Below are 25783 nucleotides of genomic sequence, written 5' to 3' on the forward strand. Positions count from 1 at the left end.
CAGGGACCACCCCAAGGCAAGCCGTCTGCACTGGCACTGCTGCTCCAGCCCCATGGTCCAGAACCCCCCTGAGCCTCCCAGGCACTGGCACGGCACCTCCATGGGCCCTCACGTAAGAAGAGCTGCTTCTTCTAGTACCAGGCAGCCCATCAGCTTGTCAGAATGTACCCACCTCCCTCCCTCCCTTCCTTCCTTCCTTCCTGCTTTCCTTTTTTCCTGTTTAGAGCAACAATAATACTTTACAATGCAAAGAAATAAGAATAACATTGTTTTCGAAGTAACAAACCTCCTCTTTTTAATTTTTTATAAGAAAATTTTTTAAAAAGTTAATTGTGAAAAGCATTGTCTCCTATTGGAAAAAGAAGTCTGACCCTTGTGCTAATCAGCTGAGATGGGAATGGTCCTATGTGTTTCCTTCTTTGCTGCATCACTTAGGAAGTGCCCCGTGGTCCCGTGGAAGGGCTTGACTTTAAATACAATAGAACAAGGGGAGGAGAGGCTCAGGCAGAGGGCAGAGGTGGGAGCGGCACTTTAGAACTGATCGAGCTTAGAGTAGCCGGTGTGGCCGGTGTCCATCCATCTTCAGTCCCTGTGAAGCTTTGCCCTGAGCCTGGCAAGTTTCATCAGGATCCAAGCGACGCTGTGACTCTAGTAATATATAACATTTGTTAAGCACTACGTATGTGCCATGCCTGATTTATAAGCCTCTACACGAATTGCATCATTTAATTTTATACCAGGTGAAGGAACCACTCTGGGGAAGCCCAGAACCTGGACATGCGGTGGGGCTCTGTCTTCTGGCCCACCCATGCCTGCCTCGTCTGTCCTGTCCTGAAACTGCACGGCTATTTCTAGCGCTACTGTCCCACCGCCAGCTCCCTATTTCATTCCTGCCCTCCCGGGGCAATGCTGCATCCAGCCAACCTGCCAGTAATGACCTCCTGTTGTCCAACTCTGGAAACGTCTCTCTGGATCTACGGCTCTTCTGCGAGACCCCTCCATTTCCTGGCACCGGCAGTTTATTTGTATTTGAAACATAAAATAGTAACACTACATATAGATGCACATCGGGGAAAAAAGTGCCCAAGACTCAGGCAAACGATTTGATTTTTAATCTCTGGCTGTGGAGATGCTGCCGGGAAGTTTGCAGATGGGCCACCGCAGCTTATTGTCTCTTGTGTGTCCACTGAGTCAAGATGTTTGCGTCAGCAAATTGTAAGTGAAAAAGTCAGAGTTTAAATTAGGCCACGACGGGGATAACATCAAATTAAAAGATTGTTCTTCTCCTTGACCCCTCCCTTTGGTTAGCCCAACTGCAAAGTTAGTGTTGACTTTGTCATCTTCTAAAATTCCACCTCTCTGTGGGTGCTTGTATTTCTGGAACATCCACCAAAAATAATAAGGTTGCACTCTCTCGCCTGGTGTTGGCTCTGGGTTGTCTGGGAACCCGGCTTATCGGAGGGAGGTGGCCTCTGGACCTCCCAGTAAAGGGTGAGCGTGGATGTGTGGAAAAGGGGGTGCTGTGCCTTTAAATCCTGCAAGTGAGCTTGGCTCAGGAAGGCCAGCAGCTCAAGGTCCAGCCCCTGGAAGAGAGAAGAGCTACAGATTCTCCATCCTCAGTCTTTGGGAGGCGACGGCTGTGCCAGCCGGGCTCTGGCGGGCTCCTGGCAGCATGGCAGCGAAGCTCGGGGCCCTCCTGCTGGCCCTCGCGCTGGGCCTGGCTCAGCCAGCCTCCGCCCGCCGGAAGCTCCTGGTGTTCCTGCTGGACGGCTTTCGCTCAGACTACATCAGTGACGAGGCCCTGGAGTCGCTGCCTGGTTTCAAAGAGATTGTGAGCAGGGGAGTAAAAGTGGATTACTTGACCCCAGACTTCCCTAGTCTCTCGTATCCCAATTACTATACCCTAATGACCGGTGAGTACCGTGTGCTCTTCTCGGGGGGTAGGGAGGGCTGGGGTCACGCAGGGAACAGCTGGCTCCTGGCATCGGAGTCTTATTTAAATGCTCAGGATTTCCTGGTCCTATGGGATACCAAAGGTAGGCAAGGTCTGTGTTCTTGGCCAAGAAGATTTTTGTGTTCATGGTTATGTTGCTCCCGAAAAGTTACCCCAAGGACCTGTTTTGGAGTCTCAGTGTGGAGAACATAGAACTACAGCAATCGATGATATTTGACGATTTAACAAGTGGTTATTTATTTTAGAAATAGAAATTCTAGCTATTTTCTAAGTTCAAGTTTGAAAAATCGACAGGTCTTCATGCGTCCACATCAAATTCCTTCTGTCCCTTTGCTCTGCAGTCATCTGTCATCCTGGAGTCTTTCTGGCTTGTGTGTCAATGTGTCTGACTGTGGAAGTGCCCATAAGACTCCTCAGAGGGGAGTTGTGTTCCTGCGTTACTTGGGGAGGATGTGAATTTTCGGGTCATATCATTCAGTGTTACTCAGCAATGCCACTCCCCCCACTCCCGACTTTTTATTTTGCCTTTTTTGGCCAGGTAAAATGACAAGGAGAAGAAAAAATCTGTTGTGTAGTTCAAATTCCTCATTTTTAACATCCAGCATCTGTAAAAAAAAACCAACAAACAAAAACTCAACGAAACAAACACAACCCCAGCTAAGCCAGGCTGCCTGGGTTTGGGAGAGGCTGGTTTGCCTAAAGATGACCTTCCTCTGGGAGTGCCAGGACTCCGGACGTGACTCGCAGACCTGCTCCCCTGTCTGTGCACCAGTGCGTGCAGGTTTCTCTCTGCTCACATAGCGGGGCTCCAAGCTTTGCTTTGTTTTTCAGTTAACCTTTGTGAGCGCAGTGAGAGGCTCTCAGAAAGAATTTAACAAACTATCCAGGGAGGCTGTTAAGAATGCACTGTTATTGCTGGTTATGAGGGACTTAGCCGTGTGCTCTGAGCGCAGGGAAAACTCTGCAAATTATGTTAACAGAAAGGGGATGAGAACCCTGCTGTCTCATTATGGATTTCCACAGAAAACCAAAGTCTAAGGAGTCTAGAAATACGGACAAATATTTCTAACTCTGTGCATGGGTACTAGATACATATGTGTACATAAAAAAACCATAAACTGATGCCCAAAATTGAAGGGAAGAGATACTTTGGAGAATTAGAAATAAAGGCATGGAGAGATAGAAAAAATTCAGACTGCCTACAAGCAAGGAATTTATTTATTTGTTTTTTATTTCTCCCAACAGACAAACAACCAGTCTGTAACATAAACAGAATTAACAAAAGTCCCTCTCGTCCTTACTTGGCATGCCTCTCCCCTTGCAGGGAAGCGGTTTGCAAGCTGCTGGGTCACACATAGATGTGATTGTATGTCACAGCCGACTTCAGTTCTGTGCAGGGGCTTCGCACACACAGCCCACCCCCACGCCAGCTGTCTTGCAGGGCCTTGCTGGGGGACCCAGTTCATAAACTGCCACGTGCAGCTTCTGCGATCTCAGTGGAAAATGAACAAAATCCATTTTAGAAAGGACTTGAGTAAGTAAAAAGGGACCATTACAGACTCTACAGAGAAACCAAGCCAGTGACATGGCCTTTTGTTTGTCAGACCCACCCTCCTGATATTGGCAGAAGGAATAATTTGCACAAAGCCTCTGTCACATTGAGACACACCTTCTTTTCAGTCTTTGGGTATTTTCCCTTGTGGAGTCCTAAGAGAATAGCCCTTTCCACAGTGGGGCAGTGCGGTTCCCACGAGTGTCTGAAGAAGATCTCACCCTCATTTTCAAACTGAGGCCTGAGGAAGCTGCAAGATGTCCATGTGTCTTATGTCTGTATATTGTCAGATGGCAGAATATATTCTCTGATGTGAAAGTCGACTTGGTCTATAAGTTGGCTCCTCCATCTTCATAGAGGCTGTACTATACACAGGATGTGTCTAGCACGGTCATGTTTATGTACAAATGTCTTTGAGTGTGACTTGTTGTGTAGCCTCTGAGCAAACTTACAGACTCAGAGCAGGATTTGCAGCTGGGAGATGCCAGGCCACGAAGCTGGTATTATTTCCCCCGTCTTGGAACTGACTCAGGGCTAAATTTAGACTATTTTTCCCAATATCCATACTTATTTTTCTACCCGATGCTGAAAAACTCCTCTTTTTTTTCATAAAAGGAAGGATATAGCCATTGTGAATTGTACTTAAACATATGGTTTGAGCATTTGAAGATTTTATGAACCAATAAAATTGTTATGCTAGATCTTTTTGGTACTGAAAGATATGCTGTTTTAGTGTTCCTTAGAATTCACAAGGGAGGCTATACTCTCACTTCACTACATGAATTATTGCTTATAGAGAGAAAGCCCTTGGTGTTCTCCCCTGGCGTAAGGAGGAGTGAGGTGGGCCGTTGGAATGGATGCTGGCCTCGGCGCTGGGAGAACCTGCCTGCAGTCCTCGCAGGGAGACTTTGGGCAGCCCTTGCACTGCCTGGGCCTGCTTCCCAGCTGCAAAACAGAACTCGATGAACTGCCAGGTCCTCATCAGGTCTCGATTTCAGGTGCTGCCGGATGCAGACATGGAACTAAGCCATGCACGGGGAATTTAAAAAAGCTAGGACTGGCTCCCTCTTGGGAGGCCTTCACGTAGAAATTAAGCAAACAGCTGGAACTCCCTGAATTTTGCAAACAGCTGAATCTCACAGGGAAGCCGTGTGGATGGAGATGGGAAATTGACAGGCATGTTTGGGAGGAACCTTGGAAATCCTCTAGCCCAGGCTCCAACATGAAGCCGCTGTGGCTGGTTACTTATTTCCCTCCAAACACGTTTGGTTCAGGACAAATGTAGACAGAATTCCAATAGTGGCCAAGAAGATCAATCAAACAATCGATTCTGGGAGCACAAAATCTTAACACAGGGCCTCTCCCCCAGGGAGGATGCATTCAGTTGAGGAGGACAGACACTCCGAGAATGGACTTCCGCTAATGAAAAGGACGGCAAGGTGCTATGAGCTGAGCTGTGCCCTTGTGTCCACACCCCTAATTCAAGTTCCAATGCCCAGGACCTCAGAAGGTTACCGTGTTTGGAGATCAGGTCTTTAAAGAGGTGATTAAGGTAAAATGAGGCCATTAGAGAGGGACCCTATTCCAAGATGACTGGTATGTCCTCATAAGAAGAGGAAAGGACTCCAGAAATATTCATGGGCAGAGAACAGGCCATGTGAGGACACAGCAAGGAGGAGGCCGCCTGCAAGCCGAGGAGAGAGGCCTCAGGAGACGTCAACCCTGCTAACACCTTGTTTGTGGACTTTTAGCTTCCAGAACTGTGAAAAAATAAATTGCTGTTGTTGAAGCCACTCAGTCTGTGGGACTTTGTTACGGCAGCCCGAGCAAGCTAATTCACAAAGGACGGGGGTCATTTCCCAACACGCTACGGACGACCCCAGGAGAGGAGAGTTTCCTTCCAGTTGGATTAGCGTGAAAAGGCATCTCGGAGAGGTGAGATCTGAGCTGGAGGAAACAGCCACCAGTGTGGCGTGTGTCATCATGTCTTAACTTTGGGCATGAGTTCTCTTTCTGAAGAGCTGTGTGTGGATCAACTTAATGTTAGTTAAAACACAACCACAGTTTAAACGCCATTGGAGTGCTTTCTGTTTTAATATATTAATATCTTACTGTGGCTCCTTTTGTAAAGGTATTCTCTCTTTGGAGTGAATCCACATTTGATTTAAGTGAAGTTTAACATGAAATCAATGAAGGAAGCAGTGATTTCAATCCAGGTCATGGGGAAGAGAAAAGGCAGCGTGACTCAGCGTCGTTTTGCTGAGGCTAACGGCGACATTTGTTTGTGATTCTCCAACACTTCTGGTTAAGCAGTTAGGGAAAGTGGCCCAGAAATGTTCTGAGTAGTGGGGAAGCCAGTCCAGAATTTTATCTTTACTGCAAATAACCTACCAAGAGATGAACATATGCTGAAACAAGTTTGGTATACAGTGTGTTATTATTTCAAATTTAGATACTTGTAAATGAAGTGCAGGAAGGTGGGGTGTTTTGCTCCAGGCATCACAGAGCTGAGGCGGGACAGTAGCTGCTCAGGCAGCAGGGCCTGGGCCCGAGTCCTGGGGTGGCCAGGAGGTTGTCCATGTGGCCTGAGACCCGGGGGCAGAGGGCCTCCCAGGACCACTCCAAGAGGCCGTGGGAGCCAGAGTAAGTGTGCTCCTCCATGGAATCGAAGCAAAACCCTGGACATTAACTGCTTAGAATTAATATTTGTGCCAATGTATTTCCTGTCACACTCCTAGACATTATGTGTGACACAAATTCTACCCAGATAACTAGGACCCAGCATTCTGGAGTAACAGACAGCAGAGTAAGGGATGCTTCCCCCCTACACGCCACCCTCCCCCCACCAGCTATTTTTAAGAAAATACCTGATTTAAATTAAAACCGACTGTCACTCGGACCAAAGGAAATCGATGCACAGAGTACTTGAACAATCACATTTTGGAAAAAGCCCACATCCTCAGCCTCCTGCAGAACTCAGGCTTCACTTGGGGGCTGTTCACAGACCTCTGCACGCCCACAGCTCCAGGCAGGGTGCGGACAACCTCCCCTCTCCTTCCGCAAGGTTGGCGCTTACACGGGGACGGTCCCCAGCTTGTCATCTGCCTCGGATTTAGGTACCTCCTGAGTTAAATGATCCATCTTTGGTGTGCCCTCCTCCCTGTTCCTTCTGGCTGGTTCCTTTCTGCTTGTCCCCTAGAAAGACCCAGTGCTGGCATCTCTGCTCTCTTCACATCTAGTCCCCGAAGTCACTCCAGCGGATCTGCCTTTCCCCAGCGCTTGAGCTAAGACGGTCGGCCGTGACCCGTCCCTCTCCTTCCCCCCTCGTTGTCCATCACAGCACCAACTTGCTTATTTCTGTTTTCTCCAAATAAAATGTATTGCAGGAAGAAGCATTGTAATAATGATGAAAACACTCAATTTCAGGGAAATTGTTGATGATTACTTTGATTTTAGTTACTGCTAAACTAGTACAGAGGAGAAAAAACTGAAAGTATGCTTTGCTCACAGGAAAGCAATTAGCCATTTAGGTGAACTAACTGCCATGTACGTCTGGTCATCTTCTGCACTCACATTGCAAAATATGTCCTTTAGTTGTGTTTTACATTTTGACTATAAGGTCAGAGGCAGCGAGAGGGCTGGGAAGAGAGTCGCCCAGGAAGAGGGCGGTGCCCAAGCAGGGGGTGAGCGAGGCTGGGAGTTGGGAGAAAGTCACACCAGAACACTGGTCGCCAGCGGAGCCCGAGGGAGAACTTGACTGTCATCAGGGTTGCCCAAGCCAAGAGGGCATAGGCAACAGCAAAACACTGCAAGAGACAAATGACTCAGAGCCAGTGTGGAAAACAGTGGGAGGATATCGAAGGCTCAATGTTACATGGTCCTGTCTGTGGGATGTGAGGATGAGTCCAGCGACTTCGAGGGCCTGGCGAGGCCATTCTTGTGTCCTCTGCCTCCACCTCAGGCTGCGTATATGGCGCACGCGTCACGGGAGGCTCCTTAGATATTTGAAAACACGAGGCCATGTTAGGGGCTGGCTTGTGTCTCTCCCCAGATCCATGTGTTGAAGGCCCAATCCCCAATATCTCAGAATGTGACGGTCTTTGGAGGTAGGATCTTTCAAGAAGCGATTAAGTTGAAATGAGGCCATTAGGGTGGGCCCTAATCTGGTATCACTGGCGTCTTTATAAGAAGGGAGAGTAGGCCCAGCCAGGCACGGAGGGAAGACGGCGTGAAGACGGGGAGGAAGGGGCATCGCAAACCAAGGGGAGAGGCCTCAGAGGACAGCAGCCCTGCCGACACCTTGATCTTGAACTTTTGGGCTCCAGAACTGTGAGAAGATACATTTCTGTTGTTTAAGCCATGCAGGCTGTGGTACTCTGTCATGGCAGCAGTTGGAATCTAGTACACACATGATTGCAATGCTAGATAGGACTCCTCAGCCACATGCCCACTCAGGGAGAGTTTCTGGTGATTTCTGCCCTGAGACTGAGATAGCCATGGCATTCTCGTTTTCTAGGGCTGCCATCACAAATTGCCACAAACTGAGTGACTTAAAACAACATCTCACGTGGCTTTCTCCCTGTGTGTCTCTGTGTGTCCCTTCTCCTCTTCTCACAAGGACACCAGCCATATTGAATTAGGGGTCACCCTAACGACATCATCGCATCTTGATCACACCTGTAAAGACTTTATTTCCAAAGAAGGTCACATTTGCAACCCATAACACGTGGTATAGTGGAAAGAGCTGTGGATTTGCCACCGAAGATCTAATTTAATCTACTCTATCACTCTTTTGCTTCCATAATTTGAACAGGCTCCTTTTGAGTTTTAGTATTTTTTTACTAGTAGAATGGAGAAAGTCAAACTTACCCAATAGGACTGTTGTGCAAACAGAATGAGAAAACATGTGTGAAATCACCATTATTAACACCGTGCATGTTACACACTGGATCAGTAAGGTGAAGCTAAGTTATGCTGTAGGAACAAGCAATCCCCAACTGTACCTGAGGCTTCCCGCCACCGAGGTTTACTCCTCACCTGTGCACCTGGCCATTAGGAATGAACTCTGTCCCCTTTCGTCTTTGTTCTGGGATCCAGGCTGAAAAAGCAACTTCTAAATGAGAGCTGCTGCTCTCACAGGACAGGGGACAGAGGAGCCAGCAGGACATTGTGATAGTGCTCAGAGACTGCGATGAGATGAGGGGTGTGGCGCGGGCAAAGTAGGAGAAGTGAGCCTTACAAGTCAGAGGAAGGGCGCTAAACCCGTGCACCATCCAGGCGTGGGTTGGAGAGTTACAGAGAGATGAGTTTGTGAAAAGGACAAAACAAAAAACGCATGCAATGGGTCGAAACCAAGGACAGCCTGGTAAGCTCCTCCTTCCCTCCTTTTCCACTTCAAACATTTGAACATCTAGTGAAGGGCACCCTTGAGGCGGAGCTCGCTGATTGGCTGATGCATGAATATGAAAGCACCGAAAGGAAGGGAGCCTGAAGCAGTTCCAAGGCCGTGAGATACTCAGCAGTCTGAATAAAGGGGCTCCTATTAGCAGAGACGGGAGAGTGTGAAGGGCTGTTTATTTATTTCAGTGAGATTTATTTGGAGAAGGAAATTTTCATCAAATTAGATTCCAAGTTGAGTAAGGTATTCACCTGGAGTTGGCCCTTTAGGGGGCCAGAGACAATGTCTTAAAGGAGGGTTTCAGAAGCATGCAGAATACCATGAAGTAACGGAGAGAAATTGATCCTGTGGGTCCCAATAGACCCCAGTAAATGGACTTCCTGTCTCTCTGCTTGCCACACAGCTGGTAGAGAATATTTGTCACAGATGCACAGTTAGTCTCTATTTCCTCACCCGCATGAACTTTTCTCTAAATTGTGTCACTTACTTTTCAGAGATGCCTAACAACATCTTTCCACTTTTCCACTTAAAACTGCGGTCTCTGTCGTGAGCCAGGGTTAAGCTGCCTAAAGAAGCGGGCAGGGTAGCTGAGGTGCTGGGCCACAGAAGCTGGGAAGAGCACTCACCAGCCATGCCCTGAGAAAAAAATGTGTTCTAAGAATTTCCAAAACTAATGTCTCCTGGCACATCATTATTTAAGCTCCCATCAACAGACCTCTCCACACTGAAGTGTCACTTTTCAAAAAGTATGTTTCTTTTGGCTTCCGTGGTGATGAGAGGTAGCTCTGATTGTCGGGCATTTGGCTGCTGGAAACTCCCTCCCCGAAGAAGGGGGTGGTTAGAGTAGTGGGTAAAGCTTTAAAACGTGGTGAAAGCTTTCGATTGCAGTAACAGCAAGGCCTTGTTCCGAAGGTTCACCCGCGTCAGCCCCTGCGGTCTGCAGACCTGGGCATCCCGGCCCCCCTGCCTGCCCACCCCGCTGTTGATGGACAGGCCATATGGGCCTCCCCCCAAGGCCTCTGGGAGTTCGCCTGAGCCATGCTGCTCTCGGTACCCGCTCTGTCCTGAACCCTATGCCAAAAACGGGTTAGAGGACATTTAAAATGAATGCGGAGGGAGCCTGACTCAGCAGGTTGACACTCATTTCAGAGACACTTTAAACAACACCTCCTCGTGTGTCAGAGTCCCCCTCCGTGAATGGGCCCATTGTGTCCACAGCCCAACCAGGCAGGGACCCGGGGCAGGTCTGGGGTTCCCGTGGGCCCCATGTGTAGCATTTGGCTCCTGTTGGATACTTTGCTTAATCTCAACCAACTCCCATGCTCAGCCCTTTCGGTAACAAGGAGAAAAGACACAACACGCGGGTCACAGAGTGACGTGTGGGCAGTGTGACTGAGACAAGGGACTGCCCGGGGCTGGATTTGGGTGCAGAATATGGAAGCTATTTTGCTTCCTGATGAGGTGACTCCCCCGGGCGCCTTGGAGAGCGAGTGCGTCTGCGGTGGCCCCGTCTGAGGCAGCAGGACCGTGGGACGGTCGTGAGAACGCGTGTACACGTCTGCACGAGCAGCACAGCCACGCGTGGGTCGCAGGTGCGCCGGGAGGCCGGGCCGTGGGAGGCCGTGAGCAGTCTCGTCCCTTCAACCCAGGTTCCCCATCCGAAACGCCATTCAACTTGGGACGAATCGCTCATCTTCCTGGCCCTGAGTCCCTGCTATTTAACATGAGAAGACTGGGCAGATGGGGCCTGGGGTCAGCTGTGCGTTGTGAGTGCCAGGTGTGTGCTGGGAATGTTCTAGAGGCTGGAGATACCGCAGTGAGGTTCCCAGGGGCCCCTTAGTGGTGACAGAGGGGAAGGGTGGCTGGGACGGGCTCCCAGGGACACTCTGTGTCCCCTGACCCTATTTTGACCCCAGCAACTCCACTTTGACCTGTTTTGTACATTTGAGGAAAGTGGCCTGTAGTGACCCCCACTGGACCCTGAGGGTCCATGATGGACGAGGACTGGCCGAGGGGGCGGGTGGCAGCAGATTGAAGTCCCCTGTCTGTGGATGCTGGGCATGGGACACCCACAGAGTTTGCCTGAGGGGTCCCTGGGCCAACAGGTTCTGTTCTTCTGGATCCTGTACATGAATCACACACACCAGTCCCCGGCCCCGTAGCATGTCTGTTCTTCCCCGAGAAGCTGTCTGTGTGTATAAGGATTTGGACTCCAGAAAACATGCTGTTCTGATGGCTGAAGGCAAAAACCTTAAACACACGTAGGTGTTTGGGAGAAAACCTCAAATACTGGGTTCCTCAGCCACTCACTAGTGCGAGACAGGTCTAGCCTGGCCCAGGCTCCCCAGCCCCCTCCAGCCTCCCCCTCTGTAGCCCAGACTCAGGACGACATGTACAGGGTCACTGCCTTGGGGCCGTCCCCCGCAGCCTTGTGACTGTGGACACCCTCTTCCCTCTCTGGGCATATCAATCGGCTTTCCCGTTCGTAGGGGACACGGACGCTCCCTGGGACACTCCCCAGCCTGCAGGACATCCTATCACGGAGCCCACCAGAGAGGGAGGATGTGAGGGCGTTGAGGGTGGGACGTGTCCAGGCAGCAGGGCACCTCAGAGGAGACACTTAGGAAGTGCCACCAAGTCACTTAGCCCGAGATGTTCCAAGCAGCATGTTCTGGGAGGACGTGGCCGGTTATGTTAAAAACTTTCCACACACGTTCCCCTGGTCTCTGGTCACGAATGCTCCGTGGGCTGGAGGCAGCATGTCCCTCGCTCTGTGTGGCCAGGCTCTGCCAGGGGCAGGGGGTAGGGGCAGCCCCCGTGGGAGACGCCTGCGCCGTCCGGAGACCTCAGGGCCCAGCAAACGATGTTTGCTAACTAGAAGGAGAACGTGGTTTCTTTAAAGAACCGTGGTTACCTAGTTTGGTAGCAACTGACAGACGGGAGGCAAAGCCGGGACAGAGACATCTTGTTGCCTATCTTTTTGAACAATGTGAATTCCTTATCTATTTGTAATATTAAATTAAAAAATGCATCCATATCTGATGGGACTTGTTCATCTCTGCTTAAGCAGATATTTTTATTCAATATTGATTAAGCTCCCCCCCCACTTGTGATTTTGGGAAACATAGTCACATTAAAAGATTATCTAAAAAGATGTTTCCCAGCCTAGTGGACATACAGCGACGTTTGTGGTTTGGTTTCCTCCGTCCGTACTGCAGACACGCGAACAGCGAACGGCCAGGGCTCAGGAGACCCATGGTGATGGTCGCTGTCACCATCCTCTTCTGAACGCCACCACCTCTGGGAGCTGCCACTGCCCCTCTGAGGAGCAGGACGAAAGACAGTGGAGGAGAGCCCACCTCGTGCGCGGCCTCTGAAGGGCTGCCGTCCCCCGGGTGCGTCCCTTGAGCGTCTCTGCAGGGCAGGCCAGTCTGCACAACTCTCTACCCTCCTGCTGGCTACGCTCCCTCCGGGGTGGTGGAGTGTGAAAGTCTCCACATCAGGGACCTGTGCTCGCTCAGAAGAGGCACCTTATTCACATTTGCTGGACTGCACTGGCTCAGTGCCGGCAACTGCACTTCTGTCCCACCCTCTGGTGGAAACCTCGAGTTAGCTACCTTTCCACTGGGCACTAGAGTTTTGTTACTGGACCTCACCGGTTAGCTGAGGTTGCACTGTTTTCTAACAAACTACCTAATGCACTCATATGCCTGTTTTGATCTCCCTGGATTCTGGGTTCTTCCAGCCACACTCCATATGCCTCTAAGTTCCCTCCTCTCATCTTCGCACAGGAAGTCCTTCTCCTCCTCAGGGCAGAAGGCCATCCCCTACCAGGCTTACCCTGCCATCCTGGACCTCCCAGTGCCCAGGGCTATTCCTCTGGGGTGGATCTAATTCCAGGTTCCAGTTACTCCCAGTCTGGTCCCTTCCCCTGTGGCTTAGCCAGCTGGCCTTGTCCCAAACCATGACACCCCTCCCTGTACATTTCTGTGTGTGACATTCATAGTTCATTTTAGTGTACTTTCGTCTGTGTAAAATATAACACTAAAACTATGTGAATGAGCTTGGGAATATGTAACAAAACCCACTACACCCCAATCCAAACTTCCACCAAAAGACATTCGGAATTGCAAAATGTGAAAAGCAGAAGAGAACTGAGAAATGCCAGTGCATTTGTCTTATTGTACAGAAGGACGCACGGGCCTAAGAGTCAGATCCGGCAGCTAGAGGAGAGTGGAACCACACCAGCGCAGGCCTGGATTTAGGGCTGGTGCCTGCCCGACCCCCAGGTGATCAGATGGAGGCCCTGGCATTCCCTTCTGGCCCCTCCTGCCTGTGCACCCAGGCTGCCCAGGCTCTCAGGGTGGCTCTGGGCACTCCACGCTCTCATGGTCAGGCTTCGCTGGGTTACTTTTGCTTTTTTCTCACCCCCATTAAGATCGCCCAGGATGTGTAAGCTGAAATGGAGATGAGGTTCAAAGCAGAGAGAGAGTGTGTGTGTGTGTGTGTGTGTGTGTGTGTGTGTGTGCGCGCTTCACCAAAGATCTGGCCACGAGGGAGGTGGAGCCACCCAGAAGGTGGCAGGTGGTGCTTGGCCTTGGCTCAGCCGTCCTCCCTACTTCCCAAAGCCATAGGTCGTGTTGAACTGGCTGCTGTCCCTTCAAGTCCTTACATAATTTCACCAAGTTCTGATGGAACAGATAAGAAAAGCTCGTTCCAAGGAATTCACTCGCAGCCTGTGTCAACACGGATTACAGCAGCTAGCTAAAAGCTGAAAGAATCAAATGAAAACACAGTGATTTTACCCAATTCCCAACCACCTGTTTTCCTATTCTTTTGAACTGACTAGCCAGCTGGGTGGGTGTCCTGGAAATGCCCCCCGGAGACCCCCTCAGTGGACTGCAGACAGATCCCCAGCCTCCTAGTGAGGGAGCATCAGAGTTGAGTTCCCCTGGCCAGTTATGAACCACCCCCACCCGCTGGGATGGAATTTCAGCAGGTCCTCCTCACCTCCCCCTTTGCAGCCCCCTGTTTTTGTTGGAGGCCTCTCTGGGAACTGTCAGTCCTTCTCTTTGTTGATACCAATGTTCCCTCCACAAGGGCTCTACTCCCCCCTCCCAAGCCCACAGCCCAGCCCCGGCGTGGCTTTCCTCCACCTATCTTTCCCTTTCAAGCCAAAATATTATAAGATGTCCCCCCTCTAAAAGGCTTTGACCTGTAGATAGTAACATTTCAGAGTTAGATGATGCCTGGAGATCTTGCTATTTTCACCCATTTGCTAATCTCTTTTCCACTGTCTGAACCACGGATCTTGATAATTCCACCAACATATGTGTTGACATTCATTCCTACAGTACATGCCAACATGCATGTTACCCACTCCAGGACACGCTGAACGTCTGCTATGTGAGAAGGGCTGTTCTAAAGATGACCAGGGTATGGCCTCTGTCTTGGACAAGCTTGCAGTGAAGTCAAAGCAATTAGATATGTGTTGAAATGAACATAATCATAAGTCAGAGTAGACTAGGCAGCGGGGGGGTGGGGAGGCCAAGATCATGTCTGGCAGTGTGTGGTGGAGAGGGAAGTTTCGCTGAAGTGATGGTTACTTGAGTGAAGCCTGGAGGACTCGGACAGGTTGAAACCGGGAGGAGGGGCCTGTGTGTGGTCGGCACTGCACAAGCCGAGGGCAGAGGTGGGGATGGCGCGAGTAGATGAGGGAAGAGGGGAGAAGGAGGGACCTCGGCGAGCTCACTTACATTCAGTGGGCTCGATGACGGAGGCAAAGGGGTAAAGAGCTACAAAGACCATTCCAGCAAAGACCTAAAGTGAGAATTAGGATCCGAGCAGGGTCAAAGTAATCAAGGAAAGATGAAATACCTAACAAAAGAAGGTCAGTTATCAAACCGAAAAATAAGAAACAAAAATGTCTTTAGGTTAGGGGGTTTGTACTTAGCAGCAGGGTTTGCGAAACCCCTGGGGAGCAGAAAGGAGGAAAAATGCTCTGTAGGTAAATTCCACATTTGGGAGGTTTGGGGGCTGGTATTTGCCTGCGTAGCTGGGAATCTTGAGGATGTGACTTAGATGCTATATGCTAATTAGGTCCTACAGATGGATATGTTGTGGTGATCTCAATGGATCTTTAAAAATTATTAACTGTTTTATTGAGATGTAAGTTCCACACTATAAAATCCACCCATTTTAAGAGTCCAATTCGATGATTTTTAGTATATTTATGGAGATGTGCAACCATCACCACAATATAATTTTAGAATAGTTTCATCACCCCAGAAAGAAACCTTATGCCCTATAGTTGCTCCCCATTCATACCCCAGCCCTAGGCAGCTATTAACTCTTTTGTCTTTGTAGATTTACTTTTTCTGAAAAAGTAAATCTATATTTACTTTTATTTATTTATATTGCATTTCAGAAAAAAATGGAATCCTACAATATGTGTTCTTCTGCATCTGATTTCTTTCACTAAGCATAATGCTTTTGAGGTTCATCCAGGTTGTGTTAATATGTTATTCCTTTTTATTGCCAAGAAGTATTTCACTGTGTGGATAGAGCACATTTTGTTCATCCATTCACCAGCTGATAAACATGTGGGTTGTTTCCACTTTCAGGCTATTGTGAATAATACTCCTAAGAGCACTCGTGTACAAGTCTTTGTGTGGATATGTGTTGTCATTTCTCCTGGGTAGATACCTAACAGTGAAATTGCTACATCACAGAGTAGTTCTACGTTTAACATTTTGAAAGATTTCCAAGCTGATTTTCAAAGTGGCTGCACCATTTTACATTCTTACCAGCGACATGTGAGGGTTCCCATTTTCTCATTTCTTCACAACCTCATCAGCACTTGTTATTGTCTTTGTAATTTTAGCCATTCTAGTGGGTGTGAAGTGGCATTTCATGGTGGTTTTGATTTGCATTTTCCTAAAAGCTAATGTGTTGAACATCTTTTCACGTTCTTATTGGCTATGTAATAATTTCTTTGGGGAAATGTCTATTCAATCATACTACTCATTTTTAAAATTAGGTTACTTGTCTTTTTATTTTTAGTTGTAGGAGTTCTTTCAATATTCTGGATATAAACTCCCTATGGGATATAGGATTTGCAAATATTTTTCACCCAGGCTGTCTGTGTTGGTCTGTTTTGTGTTGCTATAAAGAAATTACTCTGAGGCTGGGTAATTTGCAAAGAAAGAAGTTCATTTGGCTCACAATTCTGTAGCTTTATGGGAAGCATCGTGCCAGCATCTGCTTTTGGTGAGGACCTCAGGGAGCTTCCGATCAAGGCAGAAGGTGAAGGGGAGCAGGCATGTCACATGGTGAGAGAGGGAGTAAGAGAGAGGAGGTGATGCCAGGATTCTTTGAACAACCAGCTCTCATGTGAAATTAATAAAGTGAGAACTCACTCATTATTGTAGGGGGGGCACCCAGCCATTCCTGAGGGGTCTGTCCTCAGGACCCAAACACTTTCCACCAGGCCGCACATTCAGCACTGGGGATCAAATTTCAACATGAGATTTGGAGAGGCCAAACATCCAAACTGTATCATTGTCTTTTCAGTTTCTTGATGGAGTGTCTTGAAGTGTAAAGATGTTTAATGTCGATGAAGTCCTATTTATCATTTTTTTGTTTTACCACTTGTGTTTTTTGCATCATATCTAAGAAATAATTCCCTAACCCCACATTATGAAGATTTGCTCCTATGTTTTTTTATAAGAGTTTTATATTTCAAGCTTTTACATTTAAGTTTGTGACCCATTTTGAGTTAATTTGTGTGTATAATATGAAGTAGTTGCCGCAGCACCATTTGTTAAAAAGACTATTTCTTTCCCACTGAATTTTTTTTGACACATTGGCCAAAAATCAACGGATCTTAAGGTTAGAGTTTATTCTTGGGCTTCCAATTTTATTACATCAATCTGTTGATCTATGTGTCTATCATTATTCCAGGATCACACTGTCATGATTACTACAGCTTTGTGGTAAGTTTTGAAATGTGTAAGTCCTCAAACTTTTTTCATCTTTGTGAAGATTGTTTTAGCTATTCTGAGTCACTTGTGTTCATATAAGATGTGAGATGAGCTTGTCAATTTCTGCAAAAAATCCAGTTGGCATTTGGATAGGGGACTGTGTTCAATCTATAGATCAACTTAGGGAGAATTACTATCTTAGTCTTCTGATCCATGAACATGGGATGTCTTTCCATTTATTTCAGTTACAATTTCCTTCAGTAATGCTTTGTAGTTTTCAGTGAACAGCTTGCACTTCTTTTGTTACATATTTCTAAGTATTTTATTCTTTTTGAGATTATTGTGAATGGAATTACTTTCTGAATTTCACTTTGGAAGTATATGAGATATAATTGATTTTTGGGTGTTGATCTTGTATCTTGCTACCTTGCTGAATATTTTTTATGAGTTAAAATAGTTTTTTGTGCATTCCTGAGGATTTTCTTCATGTAAGAATATGCAAGATCATATTTTCTGCAAATAAAAAGAGTTACATCTTTCTTCCTAATCTTAATGCCTTCAATTGTTCCTTATAATCACCTTGGGAGTTGTGTAAAGGCACTTTACAGATGAGAGAACTTTAGTCTAGAGAGGTTAAGTACCTTGTCTCAGGTCACCTAGCCAGGAAGTGAGTAAATCGGGACCAGAATAGAAGACTCCTGTCTCCCCATCCATCACTCTGCATTTTCCACATGCTGCCTCCAGTCGGCAGAGTCAGAATCAGAGAAGACAATGGATCGCCTGTGTCTCTGCAACCCTCCTATTGTCTTTCTTTGTTACAAGCGGCCAGATTCAGCCAAGCAGGGAGCAGAATGTACATTTCCCAAATGTCTACTGTGTTTTGTACCGCGCTCAGTGCTAGGTGCATTCAAATACTATTTCAATGAATCTTCATGAAACTCTATAAAGTAGTCACAATGGTCCCCATTTCAAAAATGAGGAAACCAAGGCTCTGAGATATGAAATTACTTGTTCAAGATGCCTTAAATGGAAGAACTATGAGTACAAAATCCCGTGCTCCTCCCGTTGTATCATGCTGCCTCTTCCTTCCTGCATCCACAGAAGCAGCTCTCAGAGCAGCACTGTCCTGTGCAGCCCCCGTGTCCCTGCCTTAGACAGCCATCCTGTGGCTGCATTATGCACATGGCCTACACCTGCACACACAGACACCCCTGCTGCATGAGTCGCTGCCCTTCCAGGCTTCCTCCAGACTAGGCAACCTAGGGAACTATTTTTTAAGCCCTCCTTTGTGTGTCTCAATGGACAATGTGAACAATAAGCGCTTCTGGGGTTGAGTATAAAAGAGAGGATTCAACCTCAGACACTTAGCTAGTTATCTGCAATGGTCAAGGCTGCACAGTTGTGAGAAATGGCTTATACAGACTCTTTTGAAAAGCTCCATCTGGGATACTGCCCAGACCACCAAGATGCAGCTCTGGACAAGTTGTTTCTAGTTCACGGTTATGAGGGCCTGGGGGGCACAGTGGTCCCAAGGAGGGCAGGATCTAATTCACCCTACATCCCACTCACTTTGTCTCATGCTCTGTGGCACTCAGTAGACACTCAATAAATGCCTCCTTGTACTTGTTTTAAAGTTACTTGAAGCTACTTTATCCTAAATTGTTAGCCAGTGTCCCTGTTAGCTGTTCTCTCCCCTACCCCATTCCCACTCCTAACAGGAAAGGAATTCCTGCTGCCAACCTATCATGGGTGATATTTTTAGTCTTACAGCAGATAAAACATCCAAATAGACGTGGCAAAGATCACACACAGGGCAAAGATCCAACCTAGCTCTTTGACTCTCTTTGCCCTCTTCTCCCCAACGCCAGTCCACCTGCAACCCAAGACAGGTTCTAGGCACACAAAGCAGAAATGAAAATAATTATTTTGCAAACTCTGTCAAATACTGCAAGAGGCAAGTGGGCACCAAACTTAAACTCTTATGGTTTACCTTCTCACTAAATTCCTGATTGGTGAGTAATCCAGCTCTCGGGTGGTTTAAACAACTTCTTTTGTATTACCCAAGAGATTTTAGGTTTGGGAGTTTAAGCCATATATAACGGAGAGTCTGGAAAAGTTCTCAGAAACAACAGTTCCCCCAGGCGCCCTGGTGTGCGGTAGGAGGTATTCTGTTTTAGTCCAGCAATCCTGCTTCCAGGTGGTTTTGTGGTCAGCAGGAGAATATGATTTTTTAATAACATGAAATAAAAAGGCAATGCTTCTGCCAAAACAGGATTACCTTGCACTTTACTCAGCCGTATTTTATACTCTCTCAGTTCATTGCCAACTCCAATCGCTTGTCCCCTCACGTGAGTTTCCTTCCTACGCAGGTTCCCAGGCGAATCCTGAGCTGTGGCCTGGTCACTCCTTCTCTGTCTCTTGAAGACATTCAGGGGACGAGATCCAGGCGAGACTAGAAGCAAGAGACGCGGGTTCTAGTCTGGTCTACAGCAAGAGCTAAACTTTGCAACCTCAGACCAAGTCTCTTTGGGCTCAAGTTTTTTCCTAAAAACTTAGGCTGTTGAGGACTCTAAGGAGTGACTTCAAATGCTACTGCAACCTCGTCTTTGTCTTCTTTTGACCTCTTCTGGTCTGTTTCCTCCAGAAACTCCCTGGCCTTTGCCTGTCGATGGGAAGGCAAGGCCGCTCCCTGCCCTGGCTACTGAGCCCGACTGGCACTTCAGCTTTGCCTGGCACAGGAAGGTGCACACTTGTACGTTTGCTTTTAAAAGCATGAATTTAGTCCTTACATTCCCCCACCCCTAGTTAAGACTCAAAGTTATGATTTAAAAGGAGGGAAAATGGCCTGGCTTGAGGTAGGATGTTGGGGGTTAGAAACCTAGGCCAGAGATTTCTGTTTCAAATCACATCCTTCACTACCAATTTCCCTGAGGAACACGGTTTAATTCTCGTTGGGAAATATCTAATAGACTCCATTCCCCTCTGGTTTCCGTGGAGTAACCCCCACTTAGAGTTCCCGTCAGGACAGGGTGGGAGCCGAGAGGAGGAGTCCCCTGGCGCCCACCGAGGCACTATTTATGACACTGACCCCAACCCGTTTCCCCAGCACAGCCCGGCTCACTCTGCACACGGAGCCTCAGTCCCCAGGCAGCTCCCAGACCAAACGGCCACCCTGGAGCCACAGATGGAAGGTCCAGGAAAGTAGGTTTTTAAAGAACGGCAAATACATTTGCTTGCTTAATCACCTTGTCAGTCATTTTGCTTCCTAGCAATCTTTCTAGATCTGTTCAGGTTTAAGTCTAAGTGTTAACAAGGCCAGAGTTGGCCTTCTACGTGAAGTCAGGACCTCGTCTATCACATAAACAACAAATGAAATGCAAAAAAGGTTGTATCGGTGGACCCCGGGGGATTAACCATGACTCTCACACGTGTGAGCCTCTGAGATGTCTTTATTTTGAAATAAGCCTGCCCTGTGTAATTGACAATACATTTTCCCGAAGCTCTTCTCCGAAGAATTGCTTCTTCCTCCAGCTAAATTGCTCCTACATTTTCTGACCTCTGGAGCAGAGTGTCACCAGTTTTCACATGTGGCTTTTTCTGGACTTGTTTTACCTCTTCCGTGAGATGCCTGTCCGTGGTCCCATGGAGTTATTCCTAGCAACCGCCAGCAAACCTAGAGTGAGTGGCAAGACCATGACGCAGCTTCAGGGTGGAATGTTCTGGTCGTTTGCCTTCCCTGTCCGTAACACAAGTAGAACACAGGTTCCCAGATCTTTAGATAATTGGGGGGTGAGGGAGGGGTGCAAATGGCAGTTGGGGAAGAAATTGCCTTCTTTGTTTGGAACAAAAACCTAGGACAATATTTGATTTTGTTAAATGAATGGGGTTGGTATTTTGAGAAAATGTTTGCATTGTAAGCCTTGGAATTTACCCCAGAGAAGCCAACCTCAGTTAACGTTTTCATAAGGAGATACCACTGGGAAAGGCTTGAGGCACAATATAAACCAGCACTTGACTTCTAGAAGTGAAACATAAACACGAGAATAGAAACAAAAGGCCACTGGGTTTGTTCAACCCATGGGCCATGTTATATTCTTTCCTGGGATAGTCTTGTACGTGAGCATGCTCCTTTAAAGTTAACACAAGGAGGCTTATACCAAGATATCTCTGCTTCCATAAATATGAGTCTAGCATCCAGTAATCAATCCTGTGTTTTTTTGTTTTTTGGGTTTTCTTTGAGACAGAGTCTCGCTCTGTTGCCCTGGCTAAAGTGCAGTGGCATCATCATAGCTCACAGCAACCTCAAACTCCTGTGCTCAAGTGATCCTCCTGCCTCAGCCTCCCGAGTAGCTGGGACTACAAGCATGTGCCATCACATCCAGCTAATTTTACTATTTTTAGTAGAGATGGGGTCTCACTCTTGTTCAGGCTGGTCTCCAACCCCTGGCCTCAAACAGTCCTCCTGCCTCAACCTCCCAGAATGCTAGGATTTCAATCTTGTTTTTATTAAAGAATGAATGCTCCCTGAGAGCAGGGACTTCATCTTGTTCAGTGCTTTAGCCCCAGCTCCTGGAACAGTCCTGGTTCATTCCTTTGTTCATTTATTAAACAAATATTTTCAGATCTGGCTGTGTGGACACAGTAGGTGCTCATCAATTATTTGTTTAAAAATTACCTATTTAAAAAAAAATAAAAAGTACCTATTGCTTTCCATGGGCCTAGAAATATATTCCTCTAGGCCGTGAGGATGAAAATGAACAAAATGGTGCAAAGTTTCTACCCTCCTGAAACTTAAATTCTTGTGAAATGCTACAGACAGATAAAAACAGATAAATATAAACAAGGTCAGGCAGTAATAAATTCTATGGAAAAAGTTAGAGAAAGTTCAGGCCACCGAGAATGCTCAGGGAGTACCATTGTGTGTAGGGTGGTCTGGAAATGCCTGTCCGATAAGATGAATTTGAACAGAGACCTTAAGAGGGCGCTGGTGCTGGCCTCTAGAAATCTGAGAGCAAAGCATTCCAGGCAGAGGGAACAGCAAGGGGAAAGGCTCTGAGGCAGGTGCACACGTGGGGTGTTGGAGAAACAGCCAAGAGCTGGTGCAGCTACAGCAGAGAGGGTGACAAGCAGAGCGGCAGATGAGGTCTGAGGTGCATGGAGGGCTGACGTGGTGCTGCAGGTCTCCTGCTGCAGGGGACATGGCTAACGGACGGTCCCAGCTGCTGCCCCCGGAGTCCATGGCCCTGGTGCAAGGTCTCCCTGCTCCCAGGGTGACCTGAGCAATGGCGGAGCAAGGGCAGGTCCCAGCACAGGCCTAGTCCTCTAACGGGCGAGTTTAGCTAGAGGACCCCCGGCCATCTAGCCGAAGCTTCCCAGACTTGCCGAGGGCCTTTCTGCCCAATCCCTGCCCTCCCCATGTCCTTTCACCAATGTCAGACCACAAATGAGAGCTTTTCCTGCCTCCCCCCGCCTCCCCTCCGTGCGTAACCAGTGCTCTCCCGGCACTTTCCTTGTGTGTCAGAGTTTGTCTTGCTGTCTGCTTCCTGAAGGACCCAGCTGACAAGAGGCCACCGCAGGTCCTGTGGGTTATGGTGCAGACTGTGCTCTCACTCCCAGTGTCGGGAACACCTTGGAGGGTTCTGAGTAGAGGAATCGTATGATATGGTTTTTGTTCTAGAAAGATCACTTGGGCTACTGGGGCGTGGGGCACAGGGGCCAGCGAGGCTCAGGGTGGCAGCAGGAAGCCCTTTAGGGGGCTTCAGCCCAGGCCAGAGTTGGGCGAATGTATGAGTTGCAATTAGGCTTCTGATGCCACCCCTCTACCATAACTGCTCTTCCCAAACCCACTCGAGACCTCCCGATCGCTGGATCCAGGGACAGCTTTCAAGCTCTCTCTGTGTGTTTAACCTTTTGACCATTCCCAGCTTCTAGAAAGTGTCTCCGTGCCAGGACGCTGCCAGCTCATCTCATCCCCATCTATGGAAGGATAAGGGCTGGGAGTCCGAAGTTTCCCCCTGCAAACACCTACCATCCTGAGAAGTCCCTCAAAGACCCTATCTAAAAGGAAACCCTGCCAGTACTTTCCACAACATTTAGAATAAAATCGAAATCTGCACGATGGTGCCGCACACGTCAGCCTGTCCTCCGACATTGTCTCCCGTTTCCCGCCCTCTGCCGGCCCACCCTTCTCGCACTTTCTCCCTGCAGCACTCTGGCTGTACCAGGCTACGGCCGGCTGCGTCTCTGTCATTGTGTCCTCTGCAACTCCAGAGTCACCTCATCTCCTCCCCAGGTCCTGCTGGGCTGCCTGAGTAGCGCAGCGCCCTCCTGCTTCCCTGTCCCTCCGGTACTCTGGGCCACCTCCCTGCACCACTTGGTTTACACGTCTGTGACCTGTCCCCTCCCACTGGTGAGTGAGCCGCGGAGGGCAGGGAGCCTGGCGTTTTGCTCACTGCTCGATCCCAGCATCTCCAGCTGCCTGACACATGCTGGGTAGAAAAAAAATTTTTTTAAGCTAATGTTATGTGAATATACGAGTCTTTAAATAACCAACTATATCAATACATCTATTTTCCCAAGGCAAGAAAAGGAGCTGAAGAGCAGCCACAGTGTGGCAATGTTTTCTTTTTTAAATGGCTTAGATAAAGCTGTGATAAATGTATGTCACTTGTGATGTGTCTGGCTTATGACACTTAACCTTAATTACTTGAATTTATTTTCTCAGGGTCTTATTTTCCAAAAAAAAAAAAAAAGCTGCCGTAACAAATCCCGATCTACACGCTCTTTTGACAATGTGACACTGGCACTCCCCTGTCAAGTCATGTCCCTCTTTTTGAACCTGGATAGACTTTGGTGAGAGCTTTGACCAATAGATACCAGAGAAGTGATGTTATGCGACTTCTGGATCCAGGTCATAGAAACGCCCAGTACTTTCTCCTTGCGGTCTCGCTCCCGGGACGCGGCCTCCATGCCGTGAGGCAGCCAGCGGCCACACGCAGAGGCCACAGGTAGGTGCAGCTGCTGACAGCCCTGCTGAGGCCCCAGCCCACAGCTGCCACCCATGGCCTGCAGGTCCTTCCAGCCTCGGGTGTCAGGTGACCCCCAGCCTTTGAGCTGCCCCTGCTGGTGCCACAAACAACAGAGGAGAGCTTTCCCTTCCACGGCCCACCCAAACGGCAGATTTGTGAGCTGAACTAGCCACTCTTGTCGTTCTAAGCCACTTAAGGTTTGAGGTTGTCTGCTACCCTGCAGCAAATAACCGATGCAGCTGCTCACGTCAATGTAAAGAATATACAGTCCAGATAGAAATGCCAAAAGAAGCTGCCTGTTTCCAGAGAATGGTTTCACTTGGGAATAAAAGGAATGGATATAGGTGCCGGTCAATGGTGGCTAAAATCCCGAGATAAAAGTTGATGGGGAACTTCACAGCAGGGAGAGGAGGGGGGCGCCATCCAAGGCCACTGATGCATCTGAACGCACATCATGAGCCGTGTGACATGACGCAAGAGGAAGTACACAGCACCACCTACAGTGGACTTCTGCCTACAAGGAATCAGACCTGAATATACTCAGACCTCTAGATCGAACTAGGAGTTTGCAAGAAATACAGGAGAAGGAACATGTTAATGACACCATGAAGATATAATCAGCTGAATCCAGAATACGTGGTATTTTCAAGACAAATGACCCAGTTTCCTCAATAAATAAATGGAGAATAATTAATAAACCAAATGGAGGAGAACTATAACAGGTTAAAGGACACCCAGAGACATGACCAATGCCAGGCATGGGTTTTGTTTGGGTGCTGATTCAAAGAGACCACTTGGACAGAGGCACTTTTGAGACCACCGGGGAAAACCGAACACGTCCTGGGTGGTAGATGACACTCAGGAGTTATTTTCATCCTGTTGGGTGTGGTAACAACAGTGTGGGCTTACTGAAAATCCTTCCAGACCAGAGACAGGCAGAGAAGTATTGATGACTTACAGGATGTTGGAATTCGCTTTAAAAATGTGCCAGGGTGGGGAGGAAGACACAGGAACCCGGGCAGAACACTGTTCCTTGTTGTCACACTGGTTTTGTACACTTGAAAACTGCTACAATAGAGAGTTTTTAAACTGTATCTAAGCCCTCCAGGAGAGGTCGACTTGGACTGTGAGCACTTTTAACACAAACCAGAGCATGAGATTTCCCATGGAGGGTAGGCTGTGGGGCCAGGAGCAGAGCACGACAGCTGAGGCCTGGCACTCAGAGGCCACCCACAGCCCAGGCCCAGGGCACTGGTCTGCAGAGGTGGTCAGGTGTCACCCTCTGCAGCCAGGGCCCAGCCCAAGCACCGTGCGCTCTGGAGGAGGAGGGCAAGGCCGCCAGAAATGTGACTGCCACAGGCAGAGCCACCAGGAAGAGGAAGAGGGAGCAAGTGCAGATGTCCACGCCTGCTCCCCCAGGCTCCTGCAGGCAGAGGCAGGGGTGGACCAGAAGCAGGACTCAGGGCTCTCCTCCCACCTCCTGTCCCTGTCACCTGCTTCTTGTTGTCACCTGGCCCCACTGCAGCCTCAGTGTCCCTTTCCAGAGAGCAGTCATTACACTGGGGACGTTTCTTCCCAGCTCAGCCACCAAGAGGAAAGGATTCTTCCCACCCAGCTCGGACCCTGGAGCAACACAGGGGTGTGGTTCCCTCACTGGCCTAGCTTGGGCCAGTCGCCCACCCTCTGCCCTCTTAGAGAGTCCTAGCCTGGGTCCTAGAAGCTCCTCAACCAGCCCCCATGGGCTGGAGGGGCTGCACCAGTACGGACCAAGGAGTGTTGGAAGTTAAATGTCCACTACAGTGACCATCCCAAATTGTGGTTTAAAAAAAAAAAAAAATCATCAACCAAAAGAGAAACGAAGATACAGGT

The 25783-nt window shown here is 48.3% G+C and overlaps 1 protein-coding gene across 1 annotated transcript in view; it reads left to right on the forward strand.

The window, feature by feature from the left end:
* Positions 1-1591: 1591 nt before the first annotated feature.
* The window catches only part of ENPP6 (ectonucleotide pyrophosphatase/phosphodiesterase 6), an 86971-nt gene continuing 62779 nt past the window's right edge, over positions 1592-25783 (forward strand). The window contains exon 1 of the mRNA XM_045552432.1: positions 1592-1913. Coding sequence (XP_045408388.1) covers positions 1673-1913 — 241 coding nt within the window. The 5' untranslated portion in view covers positions 1592-1672. The remainder of the gene's footprint in view (positions 1914-25783) is intronic.

Source organism: Lemur catta, chromosome 5, assembly GCF_020740605.2.
Source record: "Lemur catta isolate mLemCat1 chromosome 5, mLemCat1.pri, whole genome shotgun sequence".
Classification (NCBI taxonomy): Eukaryota; Metazoa; Chordata; class Mammalia; order Primates; family Lemuridae; genus Lemur; species Lemur catta.